At 33.0% G+C, this 18,079-nt stretch overlaps 1 protein-coding gene across 1 annotated transcript in view; it reads left to right on the top strand.

Annotated features, from left to right (window-relative positions):
* Positions 1 to 18,079, top strand: part of DENND4C (DENN domain containing 4C) — a 139,093-nt gene that overhangs the window by 100,282 nt on the left and 20,732 nt on the right. Inside the window, exons 14-23 of the mRNA XM_051997438.1 lie at positions 1,160 to 1,195; positions 1,309 to 1,439; positions 2,260 to 2,392; positions 3,976 to 4,182; positions 6,312 to 6,440; positions 6,591 to 6,717; positions 6,978 to 7,124; positions 9,485 to 9,610; positions 10,670 to 10,816; positions 14,115 to 15,277. Of these exons, the coding sequence (XP_051853398.1) occupies positions 1,160 to 1,195; positions 1,309 to 1,439; positions 2,260 to 2,392; positions 3,976 to 4,182; positions 6,312 to 6,440; positions 6,591 to 6,717; positions 6,978 to 7,124; positions 9,485 to 9,610; positions 10,670 to 10,816; positions 14,115 to 15,277 (2,346 nt within the window). The remainder of the gene's footprint in view (positions 1 to 1,159; positions 1,196 to 1,308; positions 1,440 to 2,259; positions 2,393 to 3,975; positions 4,183 to 6,311; positions 6,441 to 6,590; positions 6,718 to 6,977; positions 7,125 to 9,484; positions 9,611 to 10,669; positions 10,817 to 14,114; positions 15,278 to 18,079) is intronic.

Below are 18,079 nucleotides of genomic sequence, written 5' to 3'. Positions count from 1 at the left end.
CAACTGATACTAATGACTCACCTTAAGTAGATTATTGAGAGCTAGGAAAAAAGAGATCCATTCTTAGCATTTTTATGACAAAAAATTGAATAAAGTATGAGCCAGAAGATTGGGAAATTACTGAACCAATGTAGTATATGACTGTAATGGAATATTATCATTCTGTAAGGAATGAAAAACTTATAGAAACATGAGATGTATGTGATTAAACCCAGTGAAGAATGCCAAGATAAAATAATTTTCATAATATCCATAGCAATGAAAATACAGCCAATTCTAAAAGGCAACATAATTTGGCTATGATGGCTTGTTTGATCTAGTACTCAACTTTTGTTGTTTTTGTTCTTTAAAGTAGAAGTTGACAGCAGCTATCAACTATAATCACATATTCAGCAATTTTATTTACCTCTTTTAAAGAAAAAATGCCTTTAAAATGATCACTTTTAAGATTTGTACCCCAAAGAAAAATCCAAAAAACCCATATATGAAAAAAAAAATTTTTAAACACTTCTTTCTGTAGTGGCAGTGAATTGGAAACTAAGAGGATTCTCATCATTCAAGATCATAAGCAAATTCTGTTATATGAATATAATGGAATGCTATTATGTAATTTAAAAATAATGATAAAAGAGATGATTTCCAAGAAACATAACAAAACATGTGAGGTAACCCTGAATGAAGTGGTCAAAACTAGCACAATTTATACAAGTAACTACATTGTAACAACAACTTGAACACACTAACAATGACCAATCAGTATTTGGATAAACTAATAAACTCTTCAGATAAACTCTTTTGACAGAGTTGATAGATTTAAGATATACTTTGATAATGTGAGAATTTGTTTTTCTCAACTATTCATATTTATTATATATTCTGTTTTTAATTATATTTCTTTGAATGAAAGATTAGGAAAGAGAAAATAGATGTTAAATGATTGAAAAATGAAGGTTATTCTATTTTTTCTTTATATATTTGTTTATTTCTTGCTGTTTATCTTGGCTTCATCATCTTAGAATCTTTTTCTGCCACTAGTTTGTTTAAAATTGGATTGGAGATACTATATTTTCATTCAATTTCATATTTGATTATAAAAAGTAAAACATGGGGAAGGAGATTTTTAAAAATACATTTATCTGATTTTATTTTTTCTTTCTAGCTGTTTCCTGATAAGGGCACTGAAAAAACAGACAAGGTATTTTTTTTTTTTTTTAAATAACAGTGAAATCTATGTTGACATTTTAGGATTATGTCTTATACAAATTACTTGGAGGTTGTGAATTGTGTTTTTTTTTTTTTTTAATCCAGGTTGATTTAGACTCAGCAGAAGATACCAGATTGATAGAGCTAGATGATTCCCAAAAGAGTGAACATACAGTATTAATAATGCCACCAGAGCCACCTGCTAGTGATGGACAAGACCTGTCACCAAAATATAGGTAATCTATAAGACTAGAAGAAAGCATGACAATTTATTTACTCTTTAGAATAAGAAATGAGGAGATAGGAGTTGGAAGTAATTTAAATATATATTTCATGGTTCCTTTGTTATCTTTTGTTTTGTTTAAAAATCACCTTGTCAAAAAAATCTGCATATAAATTCAATTATCTGTAACAACTTCAGTTTTGTTTTCTATAGCAGTTTAATGAACTACTGCAATTCATTTAAAGCCTTATGTTTTATAAATCTTAAAATATCATGTGTTTTTATGTACACTGAGTCATGAGGAAAAATTGTTTTAAAAAGTAGTTACTATTTCAAATATGTTTTTAGATAATTTTTAAACATACAGGTTGGAAAAAAGAAGAATGTATTTTGGAATCCGATCTTTAGCACTTTTTTTTCTTCACCATACAGTTAAAACTAGAATTTAATTTCTTCATTAAATATTTATATGGTTTTTAAGATAATTGCATTAGCTCTGGCTTATGGGTTGTAGTTTCAATTGTGTATTATCTATCCTGTTGACACATTGCAGACCTGAAGAAGTTTTATTCTAGTAGGTCTCCTGTATCCATTTTTAAATAACTTAAATACCTAGTTTGATTTTTTAAAAAATTCATTTCTCTTTGTTGTGACTTTTTAGGGAGCAAAATTTATCAAATATACATAGATACAATTAGAGTTTTGGAAGAAAAGAAACTTTTTTTTAGTGATTTTGTTTTTTCAACTAACCATAAACTCTTCCCCCCCTTCCCCCCAATCTTCCTCTTCCCCCTCAAAATTTAAACTAACACCATTCCTCTCTTTCTCTTAAGTTACAAAAACTTTCCAAGACTGGATCTTAAGCTTTTTGATAGACCACAGGCATTAAAAATACCTTTCAACAGACATCCTGCAGGAAATAACATTTCAAGCAGTCCAGCTCTCATGGCAAAAAGGACTAAACAGGTAGGTTAATCTTGACATAGTGTGTGTTTCTTAAAACCTGAAAATTATGCATGTATGTAAAACAAGTAATTCATGTATTTCACTATGCATGAAATACATCAATAGCTAGTTAATTCAGCACATTTATTGAGTTCTTACTATATGTAAAACACTATGTTAAATATATATGATATAAAAAAATTTACTTTTTAAAAAAATTAGTCCCTACCCCTAGAAACATTCTCTTGGAGTTGAGGGATAGGGGTGGGAAATATGGGAAAGGGATAATTACTGAATTTCTATTATGTTATTGATTTTTGACTTAGACCTTGAATATAATTTCAAACCTGCATCTTTGCTTAATGTGAATTCTTAATGTATGCTTTTAGAGAATTCTTGGGAACCAGATAAGCTCAGAATATGTCAAGTATTTAAAAAAATACATTTTGGAAAATAGTCTAGTTGCTTAATAGCAAGTCTGACTTAGTTATGAATAGAAATTAAGTAGAGTTTTTTTTTTTTGGTACTGATCATTAAAATGAATATCTATAGAAAATTATATATGGACCTTTAAATACATTTTCAGTTTCTTCCTTTACCTCTGATTGTTTACTTCTGCATTTTCAGCTGCCAACTGAACACCTCTACCTACGTCTGTTGTTCACTTCAAACTTAATATGTCCAAAACTGAACTTAATGTCTCCAAAACATGATCCTCATCCTCCCAACTTATTTCTGTAGGTGGCAGTACCATGCTTTCATGCTCAAAAAATCATATATCCTCACCCTAATCTAATTTAATTCCCAAATCTCCTTGTACTTTTGCCATTTTGGAAGCAGACCTCTATGTTGGTAGCACACTCCCCATAAATTCCATCATATTTTGAAATCCTTTACTTCTTTCAAGTCTTAGTTTAGATACCACTGCTTCCATCAAGCCTTCTCTGTATCCCTTACTTTTGCTCCACTAAAATAGTAGTCTCTCCTTTCTTAAATTTTCTATAATAGTTTGTCTTGTGCTTTTTCTCTGAGATTATCATAGGATAATAGAATATAGAGACTGACAGAACCTTTTACCTTGCATTATCTTTTTTTTCATGAGTATATATTACTCCTTTCTATTACAGTGTAAACACTTTCAGCTATTGTTTTTTTTTTTATTCTTACATAACAGCATAAAGCATAAACAACAGGTGCTTAATGAATGTTTATTGAATATGTTGATTCAGTAGAAATTAGGCAATTTCAAGATTTGAGAATGTGCTATTTCTTAGAGCCAATGAAGATTCTTCAGAGTGATGAAATGTTTGGTTCTAAATTTATGATTTTTATAAGAAACTCTCCTTTGGTCCTTACTAACTCTACTTTGGCCATATTTTTATCCATTTTTTAATAATAGGTGAGAATAGTTTATTAATTCCTCCAAAAAGTTGTTATAAATAGTAAGATCTCATTAGGGTAGTATTTTAGGAGTTACTAGTGAATCTTTATAGGTTTGAATCTTTTAATTTTTAGGTGCCAGTTTTAGAATGTGATTTTGTATATATTTCTTCTTTGAATTTAGGGTATATTTGGTATAATTTTCTTTAATTTTCTTTTTCTAGGAGATAAAAACAGCTCATAAGTTGGCCAAGAAATATTATGCAAACCCACCACAATGGGCTAAGTGTCTGTTCAGTCATTGTTATAGCTTATGGTTCATTTGTTTGCCAGCTTATGTTAAAGTTTCTCATCTTAAAGTGAGAGCACTACAGCAAGCATATGATGTACTTATTAAGATGAGGAAATTAGATGTGGATCCACTGGATGAGGCAAGTAGAGAAATTTTTATGTTTTATAAATAACTGATTCTAAGATGGATTTAATTTTTACTGTTAATAAAATTACAGATTTACAGATAACTTTAATGTCTCCAGAGTAAACCAACTATCATTCTTTACAAAGGTATACTAATAATGAAGTGAAAGAAATACATTTTTTTTTTCTTCTTGGCCAAGCTTGAAGACCATTTAACATCAGGCAAAGGGGGTGACTGATTTATTCCATTACAATCCATTCTGTTCCAATTGTTCTCCTCCTCTTTCTTGTTCAGCCTTCCTTTGTCAAATAGGAATGAGGTTATTAGTAATTAGAAGGATAATGATACCCTAAATAGCAATAAGGAAAGTTTTTGGAGAACGGGCTAATTTGAGGAGATTGTAATCAATTTTTTGTATGTGTTAACTCAGATGCCAGTGGGACATTCAAGTTGAGAATGACTGTCAGGTAGTTTATGACATGGGAATAGATCTGATTAGACATAAGAATATATAGATTTGGTAGTTGTCTGCATAGGAATGATAGTTGAATCTTTCAGAGATGATATCACCCAGAGGGAACCTGGAGAGAGGAAAAGGATATAACCTTGAAGGACACCAATTTTTAGGAAGCAGGGCGTAGATTCTGATCTAGCAAAAAACAAAGAGTGTACAGGCTATGGGAGGAAGTGAAAAAGAACAATGTTATTCAAATCTGGGTCTTCTGACTAAGTTCAGTATTCTCTCTGTTTTATCCTGTTGAATGAACTGAGGAAGATAGAATTTTTTTAAAGCTTAAAAAACAACTTGATCTTTGCATTTATCAAATCTTGTTCCCTCTCCTAGAGACCCATCCTTATGTAACAAAACATTTAAATATGTCTGAAAATATATGCACAAATCCATGGACCTGTGCTAAAGATTGGATTGCAGTTGTTTTTATTTCACTTTTGAATCGTACTTGTTCTTTGTAATTTTGGAACATTAATTTTTTATTATTTTCTGTTTTTTTTTTTTCCATTTCCATTGTTATAGTCTCTATGTATATTGTGTTTTTGACTGTGCAGTTCACTATATATCAGATCCCATAAATTATTCTATGTTCCTCTATATTTCATCATTTTCACTGTTTCTCATAGTATGATATCACTATTTACAGTTCATTGCTATAATAATAATAACAACAGCAGCTAACATTTATATAGTGCTCACTCTGTACCAGGTACTATATTATCTCAAATATTATCTCATTTGATTCTTATAACAACACTTGGAGATAGGTACTATTATAATTCCCATTTTATAGTTGAGGAAACTGAGGCAGACAGAGGTTGCATGACTTATCCTTGGTTGCATACCTACTAAGTTTCTGCCGTTAGTTTTAAACTGAGTCTTCCTGATCGTCAATCTATGTACCTCAAAAAAAAAAAATGCCAGAGTATTTGGGAATTCTGTTATCATTGACTTTATTGGGATAGTATAAAACTAATAATGGAATCTCTGAGTCAAAGAATTTGAACATTTTTGTCATTTTACTTGCATCATTCTAAATTGCTCTCCATCAGTTAATCTGATTCAGCATTGACAGATCAGTAATGATCATCCAGGAATGAAATAAAACCTCAGGATTATATTGATTTGCATTTCTCTTATTGCTATTTATTTGGAATGCTCCTTTATTTCTTAAATTAATTTTTTTTTCAATCCATGAAAATTCATCTTTTCTCCATCCTATCTCTCTCCCACTGCCACTCTCCTCTCCCCCCTCCCCCGGAAAGAAAAAGAAAACTTCTGTTATAAAGGGATTTAACACATCAAAACTCTCCATTCACTTTGACCAAAACAGTAGGTCCAATTTTCACTCTGAATCCATCCCCTTTCTCTCCGGAGGTAGACAGCATATTTTATTTCCAAGTCCTTCAATTTTGCTCATTTCTTGGATCAGAGTTCGCAAGTCTTTCCAAGTAGTTTGTTCCTGTGTACAATGTGTTAGAAAATCTGAAAAGTATTTGTTATGTAGGGGGGAAAATGTTATGAGTTTATTATATATTCTTGATATATATGTATATATAGAGTCATTTTAAATTCAGCACAAGTATATGGATCTTTTAAACTAATTCATATCATGTTCTCACTTTTGTTAGGTGTGCTATCGTGTTGTAATGCAACTTTGTGGACTTTGGGGTCATCCTGTTCTAGCAGTTCGAGTCTTATTTGAAATGAAAAGTGCTAAAATACAACCAAATGCTATTACCTATGGCTATTACAATAAGGTAAGTAAGATAGAGACTTGGGCCAAATAGCCTGCCATTTAACCTAGATACACATTTTTTGGTTGTTTTTAATTCTTGCCAGTGCTTTTTGAAAAATGAAGCTTTCTATGGATCTATGGAATTTCCTGATGAAACAATTTTTATTGTCAGGTAGTTTTGGAGAGCCCTTGGCCTAGCAGTAATCGCAGTGGTATCTTCTTGTGGACGAAGGTACGGAACGTGGTGTGTGGCATAGCCCAATTTAGGCAACCACTTAAAAAGGCCACACAAATATCAGGTAATATATAAGTTGTGATCAAAGATGAACTTGCACATTGAACCATTACAATTTATTTATATAGCATGGTGAACTTTTTAATTTTTCTAATATTTTACAGTTAGATGTTATGATCTTTTTATTATATATGTTAAAGTCACAGTTTACCTTGGTCCAGAATTATTTGTTGGTACAACTTTAAATGTGTAGTGAGTTGTTTGTGTTCAGTTTCACAGGTATTAGTACATGTATTATTGAGCTGCTGTTGCCCTTATCTTTAGCTCCTCGGAATCCCACAGGTGGAAGTGATGGGGACACGGTGAGCCATGGTAGCGTGGATAGTTCTAATGATGCTAACAATGGGGAGCACACACTCTTCGTCAGAGATTTAATCAGGCTTGATTCCATTGATAATCACTCTAGCACAGGTACTAAATCCTTCTGGGTTTCACTAACCCATCACATACTCTCATGTTAAATCTCTTCCAATTTGTTTTAAACATTGCTTTTCCTTTCCTGAGGTTGTGCGATATGAATACTGTTCAAGGCTATTTAATATATTCACATGGAAAGAAATTAGAATATTGTCAACTCATGCTATTAGTTCAGTACTCTAAAGGGAGAGTTATCCTTGGAGAGCAAGTAGCATGATGTCTTTTAAATTGCTTTCATAGTTCACCAACATCTTTGGAACTGTGTAATATTATTAATAGAAATGTGAAATTAAAACTTTTATTTGGGATATTTTTTGAAATTCTTTTTCTAATTACGTAGTGTAACCTCAGAAAATGTTGAGGTTTATAAACATGTAGACAGAGGAGGCTATGGCTTCAATGAAGAACATTCTTTATTGTGGAATTACCTATTTTGGCAATTTACTGCAAACATTTATTAAGCATAATCACGGATGATAACCTCTGTCCATTAAAGTTAAATGATAGGCATAATGTAAATTACCATATTGTGCCAGTGTGTGTGTGTGTCGCACATCCTTCTTCTCCTCTCATGTTTTTGTTAATAGCTCGAGCTTTTTCTTAAAGAGAATCCCGAGTCTCGTTCCTGTGCTTCCTCTGATGTTCTTGTCTCAAGGACTGGAGTCTCCTTCTCTCTGATCTTTGTTGCTCTGCTTTTCGCTCTGTGCTGTTTCTTGGTGCTGCATGTGTCCTTGGCTGTCATGGTGTGGGGTGCAGACAGACTTGTATGACGTGAAGCCATGGATACACGTGGGCATTATTTCTGCCCTTGAATGTTAACTCCTCCAGGTAATTTCACATTTATTAGGTTAAATTTTGCTGACAAATTAGGGGAAGGGAAGCTTTCTACTTATGTGGTAAACACTGCCCCAGATGGAACCCCATCAGGTGCCATTTCTGTCTTGCCTTTTGTGCAGGCTCTTTCTTAAATATTGAACTACAATTTTGTGGGTTGTTTACAAAGCTGGTTTCTGAATTTGTGTGGTAATTACTTAAAACTTAGTTTTAATTTCTGACTTTGAGGTCTATACAATGAGACCACCTAATACTTGAAAGCTGCTTAATAATTTAGTCTTTTGGATGCTTTAGTAATTCAATTCCTTTAGTAATTACAATTTCTTATAAATAAATTCCTTTGTAATATGCAGCCATATTATATTGGATCATATTTTTCAATCATCAAACATTTAATGTGTGCTTTTTTCTGTCGACTGTAAAGCACTGTGATAACTACAGTATGCATGAAATAATATATTAAGTTTGTCTTGTACTTTATAAGGAGCCATTTACTCCTTTCAAATTAGTCAGCAAAATTATTGTGTTTTGAAATTATCTTCCTCTAGTCTCAGCTAGCTTGCTTGTTTATATGTTTGAGAAACTTATTTAGTGAGCAATCTAATTGTTACAGACAGACTTGTAAATTGATTTGAAATCCATGAAGTATGAGTGTCAGCTTTTTCCTGGGATGGCGACCACAGTTATTGTACAGTGCTAGTAAAGAAATTGGACTTCTGTTCTTGAGAGACTAGAGATGAATTTTCACTTTATAAGCTTAGTTCACTGAACATTTTTACCTAACAAAGTTAATTCTTCTCCTCCCCTTCCTCTAGACCGCTTGACAAGGGCAGCATAACCACTGTAATGGGGACCATGATACCTCAATAATAACTGTCAACTGGGATGGAGTTTTTAGCTGTAGAAGACTAGCATTCACATCCCACATTAGTTACCTTTTAACTCTACTTGAAATGACTAAAACTCACATAGTAATAGTTACAAATAGGAAACTGGTACCCTAGCTTAGGATCATTTTCTGTAAGTTGGAAGTAGGTGCCTAATTTTAGATGCTCTAAAAGTTTTGTCATAATTCTCCAAATTTTAGGCAAAAATTGATGTCTTTTATTGATATAGCTACATATATTAATATGTAAATTAGCCTCTTGATAAGAAACAAATTGCTCACTGTATTGTGGAAGTCTGACGATTTTGCAGTATACTTTTTCTTTTCTGTATCTTCTCTGATGCTGACCAGCTTTGCCTTTCTTCATAATATTCTTTAGTAACTGGGCTTTTCAAATTCAGAAGGCAATATTTTTAGATACGTAATGATTCTTAAATTTTCTGTTTTCAATATCCTTTGCTGTTTATTGTCATATGAAAGTATCTTCTTTGTTTTATAAAGTTTCTGATCTCTTTTAAACCCTAAAATCTTGCTTTCTTAGATGTGTTTGTGAAACCTTATGGATGGAACTTTATTTAAAAACTAGGATAGTTTAATATCATGTGTCTCTAATAGGATTTCTTTGTTTTAATAGGTGGTCAGTCTGATCAAGGGTATGGGTCAAAGGATGAACTTATAAAGGATGATGCAGAAAGTCTTCATGTACCAGAAGCACATGTTGAGGAAGAATTGTTAACAAAGACAAAAGTCCAGGAAGACAGTTAAGTATTGCATTTGAGTGACTTAACTTCATTTACTTTCTCTACTAGATTATAAATCTCTTGTGAAGCAAAGTCTATTCACTTTTTTTTTTTCCTGCTTTGTGCTTGACATATAGTACCTGGCTTGATATTCAATATTAATAAATAGATATTAAATAAATAGTTAAATATAATTTGGGCTTTTTTTCTTTTGCTCATTAGGCCTGTTATTAATTTGAATCTAGAGAGACTGAGTCAAGAAACAGACTACACAGATAAAAGTAGACCCAAGACCAAATTAAAATTGCCTAATTGTCAAGCTAGTTCCCTGAAAGATGGTCAAGGTCACGCCCTGCAGCAAGTGACCCATAAAACTCCTGAGTAAATGAACCAGATTAAAATGTTTTGGGAAAATGCAAAATCCTGAAATGTTTAACAAAACGAATAAAAATGTGGTACTTTGTAGCATTAATTTATGATTTTTTTAAGACAATATGGTAAGGAATTGCTTTTTTTTTTTTTTTTTTTTTTTTTTTTTGAGTTTGACACTATTACTTTATACTCTGCCATACTGTTAGAAATCACACAATTTCTTATAGAGTGAGTAAGGAAGTCTTTATTTAGGGGTTAAAATGATCTAACTTATTTTTTAAGTATTATTAGGAATGATCATCAAGCCTCCCCATCCAACCATTATAAAAGAAATTTAGTAATTTTGAAGACTGATTTCCCAGCAGAAAGTGGCAGTGGAATATAGTGAATAATCTTTCAGAACCTCATTGTACAGCTATGCTGCAGATAATAGGGCTATAAAACAAAGACGTGCACCTTTAGGAGTGCAGTGTGTTCATAGTCAGCATAGTCATAATAGACATATTTGTAGCTTGTTTTCATTTTCACTTTGGGTAATGCTATAATGCAATGAAGTAATTTGGTTTTGACATTGATTCAAATATTCTTTTTTTTGGCAATGTTTGCCATATTTGGGAAAACAAAATCTAGTAACAGAAAATGTTAACATCTTAAAAGTTGCTTTTCTTATTATTGTTCCTGCCCATATCATTGATATTTCTTTTTAGAAATTTCTGATGTTCCTGATTTTGTGGAAAAGCTACAGCAGCTGAGTCCAGAGCCCTTTAATTCTGCAGAAGCGCCTATATTGGGAAGCAGTATTGTGAAAGTTCCATCCGGCATTTTTGATAGCAGCAACCGAAAAAGTAGCACTGGTGAGTCTCTTTATCATTTAATATAGCATATTGAACATAATACAGGTTGAAATGACATTTAGTAGTGCATGTCAGAATGGTATAAAGTTGTTGAATTGTATTTTGAAGAACTGGAAATCATTCTGACCTATAATAGAACATCAATATTTAAGGATAGTAAGGTGGAAAGCTGTGAAAATTATATAAAAGGTCATCAGTTAAGCAGAATGAGACAATAAATATTTGCCCGCCCATGATAAAGAGCACGAGTTGTTATTTTACTAAATGTTTAGTTTATGATCAAAAAGATTGAGTAAACTATGAATTTTTTTGGTATGCCTTCTCTTTTGGGGGAAAAAAAAATCTCTTTTTTGTTCCTGCCCATGCTTTTTAGAGCCAGAAAGAAAAATCAGAGTGTCCTGGTTTTTTTGGGACAGATAAGTAATAAAAGAATTCACGTATTTATGTGCTGCTACAACCTTCAGTCTATAGGGAGAGTGAGGGGAGGAAGAGAACCTCAAACCATCTCCCCCAATGGAGTTATTTGGCTTGGTTATCAATCCCAACGTTTATAAGAAAGCTAGACTTTTAATTGGTGATAGTTGAAAATGCATAATTTGTCCATGTGTCCATGAAATGACTGCTTTCAGTGTGAATACCACACTTGAATATCTTGAATATCTTTATATTGACATTTCTTCTGTGTCCTCATTTGTTGATAGCAATAATTCATAAGAAGGCAGCATGACACAGTGTAAAGAGTGTTGAATTTGGAGTCAGGAACTAGGTTCAAATCCCAAATATGCAGCTTATTTTGTGTATGACCTTGAATAAATTACTTAAGCTCTCCCCCGGGTCTTAGTTTACCTAAATCTGTGACCCTGTGATTTTGATGAAGTCAGCTGTAGGAGGGATAGGAAATCCTATGGAGTAAAATATACCAGAAAAACTAGTAAGAGTTTATTTTGTTAATGTTTATATGCAGAGTAAACTTTCCTCTTCTCTTTTCTTATATATTTACTATGAAGCTTTTGTACCTCTTCTCCTTCAGTGTTGGAGAAAAAAGAGCAGACAGGTAAAAATGACTTTGAGTCTTGAAATTTATCCCAGGTGATGTCTTAATTCAATTCAGTGACTAAAAGATTATTGAGATCTTCATCTGCATCAAAGCTTTAGACAATTAAAATAGGAAGTAGTATATTAGGACTCATAGTCAATATCATACATGATTTAGCAACCTTCACTATAAAGTTGATATGATATTCCAGAAGACAAAAGTACATCTTACTGAAAAGGGAAATAGGAGGGAAAAGGGGAGAAGAAAAAGAGATTAGAGAGAGAAGACAGATTATGGAAGGGATTAATCTTTTTTTTTTTAATTTTATTTTTTAATTATAGTTTTTTATATAAAAAAACATATGCATGGGTAATTTTTCAACATTGACCCTTGCAAAACGTTCTGTTCCAACTTTTCCCCTCTTTTTCCCATCTTCTCCCCTAGATGGCAGGTAGTCCCATACATGTTAAATATGTTAAAGTATATATGTTAAATACAATATATGCATACATATTTATACAGTTATCTTGTTACATAGGAAAGACCAGATTTAGAAAGAAGGTAAAAATAACCTGAGAAGGAAAAAACAAAAATGCAAGCAAACATTAACAGAAAGAGTGGAAATGTTATGTTGTGGTCCATATTCATTCCCCGGTGTTTTTTCTCTGGGTATAGCTGGTTTTGTTCATTACAGATCAATTGGAACTGATTTGCTGAAGACAGCCATGTCTATCAGAATTGATCATCATGTAGTATTGTTGAAGTATATAATGATCTCCTAGTTCTGCTTATTTCACTTAGCATCAATTAATGTATGTCTCTCCAAGCCTCTCTGTATTCATCCTACTGGTCATTTCTTGTAGAACAATAATATTCCATAACATTCATTTACCACAATTTATTTCAGCCATTCTCCAATGGGGCATCCAGAAGGGATTAATCTTTAAGCAAAACAAAATATTTATAACTCTTTGAGATGGCAAAGAATGATAATCTGAGGATGTGAACATGAACTCTAACACAGATAAACAAGTTATGTTATATAAATGTGATGGCTATAAGAAATTATGAATGGGATAGTTTTAGAGAGATGTGGGAAGATTTGTATGAAGTCATACACAATAAAATTGAAGAACAATTTCTACAAGCAACAATGTGGTAGAGATATAGAACTCTGAAGAATTAGAAACTCTGATTAGTGTAATTACCAAAATGGTTGGCAAGATGAATTTTTCCAGGATAAAATTAAATGCAAATTAAATGGAAAATAAATTATTTTTTAAAAAAGATAGTAAGTAGTCCAAGGGATATCAAACAGTAACAAAATTTTTTTTTCTTTTCTCCCCATCTTCTACATCTTACATGTCCTGCTTTTTTATGAATGTTTATTTCATTGCAGAAGGGGAAGTCTACATTAAATAAGATAAAACTGAGTTAACATTGCAGCGGTCCTGTGACTTCTCAGTACTTGTAAAAGATCAGATTGTAGGCCTCAGTCCAAATGCTAAAAATATGTTTTTAATTCATCAATAAGTTTGACTCTACTGATGGATAAGCTATATAATTACCAATTGACATCAGTTTGGAAAGTTTTGGAAAGTCTGTAGAAAACTGGGAAGCAATGTAATGAAAATTTTGATTGTACTGGAATTTATCCAAAATTCTTATCAAGTTATTGTTGTTTAAAGTTTTTTTTTTAATGCCCTTTGCTCAATTTAATAGGTGATTTCAAATGAGAGCAAATTTTTGTATTGATGAAAGGTAAGATGTTTCATCTTCCTTTCCCCAATATCAAGAAAAATACCCACTGTCACTAAAATACTCTTATCTCGTTGATTGTATCTCTGAAAATCTTGTCATCATTTTCAAATTTGTTTTTTTTCCTCCAGAAATTTACTACTATCCTTTTTCTTTTACATGAAGGTCTTCATTCTGCTATTCATATGTGTGTATGCTAAGGGAATGAGAAATGGGGAAGCATCTACTTAGTATTTCTTTGACTCTGAATTTTCATGGAAATTAAGAGATAACCAAAAGAAGAGAGACTTATGCTGACATTTTAAACACTGTTTTGTTCATTTTCATTATTCAATTTAAAATAGGAAATTTGTGGTTTTCTGATAATATTTAAGAAGCTATTTTAGATATGTTTGTCAGCAATGTAGTTGATCCAGTCTTAAATTTGTACCTGATTCTTATTTAATTCAACATCTATTAAGAACATCTTGGGGACAAGTTTTAACAATGTACTTTCTGTTTTAGGTAGTACATCAAATATACTATTTTCTGCTCAAGATTCTGTTGAGGATACAGTGTTCACTGACGTGTCTAATCTGAAAATTAGTGACAAAGGAGAGAAAAGACAAAAACATTTTTCAGAAAGGAGTTGTAGTTTTAGCTCTGAAAGTCGAGCAGGAATGTTGCTTAAAAAGAGCAGTTTGGACTCAAATTCTAGTGAAATGGCAATAATGATGGGAGCAGATGCCAAGATCCTTACCGCAGCATTGTCCTATAATAAGATATCACCATTTCATGTTCAAAGAGATCCAGACAGTGTGGGCGGCCCACCAGCTGACACAAGGACTCCTGTGTGTGCAGGAGGATGGGGGCTGGAGCCTAGGTCAGCTCCAGGTCTGGGAATGCTGGAGGAAGGGCAGGAACAGCCGGACCTTGGTAGTGATGGTGATGGTGGTACAGTTGCTGACACTATGGCAGAGGATAAACTGACAGAATCATGGAATGATAATCAGTCCAAAGAGCTAAAAACAGAACCCAAATATATCGTAAACAAAAGAAATAGCTCTTATAGTAGAGCCAAACCAATTGAAAGGGAGGATGTTGAAACTGGGCTTGATCCTCTGTCGCTGTTAGCCACTGAGTGTATAGAAGGGAAGCCATCTGATTCTGAGGAGAAGACACTGTCTCCAGTTGCGGCCCGTAATCTAGCAGATGAAATAGAGAGCTACATGAACTTGAAAAGTCCGTTGGGGAACAAGTGTTCCAGCATGGAGTTGCACAAACGAGATAATAGAGGGTCAGCAGAATGTGTTTCTGGTACATTTACTCCCTCTTTAGAGCGCCGGTCTAGCCTGCCCTTGGATCACAATCCACCAGTCCAGGAAAAAACTGAAAACCAAAAGAGCCCTCCTTCTGTATCCAGATCAAAAACTTTCACAGGCCACTCCAAACAACAAGCTCCCCCACGAACACATAAAGAGCGTTCTACATCTTTGTCAGCACTTGTTCGTTCTTCACAACATGGATCCTTGGGCTCTGTAGTCACTTCTTTCTCAGGAATAAAGCTGGATAATATTTTATCTGGACCCAAAATAGATGTTCTCAAGTCTGGTATGAAACAAGCAGCTACAGTAGCCAGTAAGATGTGGGGAGCTGTCGCCTCTGCTTATAATTATTCAGATGATGAGGTAAGAATGTTCTTTATTGTCCAGTTACCATATATCATAATTCTTGTTTTGTGTGATTTTAGGTAGTACTTTTTTTTTCCTGAGGCAATTGGGATTAAATGACTTGCCCAGAGTCCAGGAAGTGTTGAACTCGAGTCTTCCTGACTTCAGGGGTGGTGTTTCATCCGCTGTGCCACCTACCTATCCCTTAAGTAGTAATTTTTTAAAATGCCACAATGAGATATTGGGTTACTTATTTTCATAGTTCTGTAGATGAAGTAGACTAAGATTTCAAGTTTTTTCCTTAAAGAAACACTTGAACAAAATGATTTCACCTTTAAATTTATAAGTTTTCGGATCATTTTCATCTACATTTTCATTTGATCCAAATGAAGTAGTTCTTTGCAAGTCTTTGGAATAGCTTGCCAGTTGTATGAATAATACTACATAAAAATCAAGCTTGAAAAGAGATGTGTGCATTTAAATTTCCCAGAAAAACGTTTGAGATTTTCATCATTATGGTCTTCAGATAATTAACATTCTATGGTATATTACTGGCAAAGGTCAAGGTGTCACATTCTAAGACACGACAGATTTCTGCATAAACTTGTAAGCAAAAAGTTCAGGACATACAAAAATTTTATATGTAATTTATATATATATATATAAAATTGTTATATTTTGTATGATTTTGCTCTTAGGCTTTTTTTTACGGTCTTGGGGTGTCAGCCTTTAGGATTAAAAGTACCTGATTATTTCTTTGACTTAACAATTATAGCTTCTTTGACTTCAGCCCCAAGCTTCATTCAATCCTGCATCACCAATTTCTTATTTGACATTATTTCATACTGAATGTTTAGAAACATCTTAAATTCAACATGGCCCAAACCGTACTTACTTCCTCTCTCTGCTATCCTCACGAGCTTCCAGTCGTCCCTATAGACTTCACAATTTCTATCAAAGATACCACCATCTTTCAACTCTCCCAGTTTGAACTTTTCATTTTCTCTCTCTGTCCAGTCAGTTAGGAAATCCTGTTCTTTCTACCGTCATGACATCTTTTGAGTCCAACTTCATCTCCACTCTCACAGCTCAGGTGCCCATCCATCCCTCACAGATTATTTCAACAGCTTCTTAATTGTTCTTTCTGTCTCCAGTTTCTCATTACTCCAGACCATTCTCTACACATTTGGTTTTCCTTGAGCAAAGATCCCATGATGTGACTTTCTTGACCCAGTCAATAATTTTCTCTTCCCTTTAGGATCAAATTTAAATTCTTTGCTTGAACTTTTAATGATTTCTGCAAACCATCTCCAACCTATCTTTCCTATTTTTGGTCATTACATTTTCCCTTTCTCACTGTGATATAGACAGACTGTCTCCATTCTGGTCCTCACACCTTAAACAGTATGTGTTTTTCAATCTGTGTCTGCATTTTATACTCCCTCCTTACCTTTATCTTACATAGTCCCTCACTTGTTTTAAGACTCAACTAAAGCACCATCTTTTTGCATAAAACTTTGCCTGTACTGCTCTTTCTTTTTAAACTATCTTGTTATTTATGTTGTATATATATTATTATTTACTCACTTTATATTTGTGCTTTACATATATATGTTAAGTCTTTTGATCTCCCAACAATCCTATGAAATTACAGTTTTAGATACTCCTCTCTCATAGAAGTAGAACCTGAGTCTTAGGCTGGTTAAGTTAGGCTCACAAAATGATAATTGTCTTGAGTTAGAGATCGTCAGATCTTCTGGACTTCAGAATCTTCTGGACTCTATAAATAGTTCTTGAAATACTATGCCATGGTCCTTCTCTTAATTAGAGTGTTTAATGAATGTGAGGAAAATGTTTGCGGATTATATAACCTTAAGGTTATAGTTGTTCTGGTTTGCTACATAAGAGAGTAAGGGCAGACTAAGATGTTTTAAGAGATGCATAAGAAGCTAGTAGATTTAGGAAGAAAGAACTGAATTGTTTTCACATAGGTGTTAGCTGCAGCCATATAAATAAAGGATTCTTTGTCTTAAATAATTAAATCCTTGAGGGGGAAGCATTATAAGATAAACTGAAGGGGTATGTCAGAACTCAAGTCAGTATGAATGAATAAGGAGAGAATTGTAATAAAACACTAAAAGCAAACTCACATTCTCCTGACTCTAAAGCCAATCCTTTGTGCACTGTATCAATTAGCTGCCCCTTTGTTTTGTTAATTGGATCTGTCAAGATTAGGATTTTTTAATAGTCACTAAAGTTAGTTATTTTTTTTTAATAGTTTTTTTATTTTTTTAAATACATGCAAAGATAGTTTTCAGCATTCACCTTTGCAAAACCTTGTGTTCTAAATTTTTCTCCCTCCTTTTCCTTTCCTCCCTCCCCAAGACAGCAAGCAGTGTTCAATTCTTCTAAACATATTTTCATATTCATCATTCTGCACAACAAAAATCAGATCAAAAGAGAAAAAAGCATGAGAAAGAAAAAAAAAAAAACCAGGCAAAAACAACAAAAAGGCAGAAATACTGTGCTTTGATCCACATTCAGTTTCCATAGTTCTCTCTCTGGATATGGATGGCATTTTCCATCACAACTATTGAAATTAAAAGAGATTTTAATATAAATGCTTCAAGATTGGCAGCAATTATTATTTTAAAATTAATATTTAAAAAATACTCAGACTGAACAATTAAGAGGAAGAAATTTAATTGTGAAAGATGAATACCAGAGAAAGATTTTTAAAGAAAATAAGGAGAGGTGTGGGGTAGGAAGTAGCTTTCAATTTCACTAATGTAGCAAATAGAGATGAGACATTTATGTTGT

The sequence above is a fragment of the Antechinus flavipes genome, chromosome 1 (genome assembly GCF_016432865.1).
Source record: "Antechinus flavipes isolate AdamAnt ecotype Samford, QLD, Australia chromosome 1, AdamAnt_v2, whole genome shotgun sequence".
Classification (NCBI taxonomy): domain Eukaryota; kingdom Metazoa; phylum Chordata; class Mammalia; order Dasyuromorphia; family Dasyuridae; genus Antechinus; species Antechinus flavipes.
The sequence above is the reverse complement of the archived record's forward strand: the minus strand, read 5'-3'. Positions and strand labels throughout refer to the sequence as shown.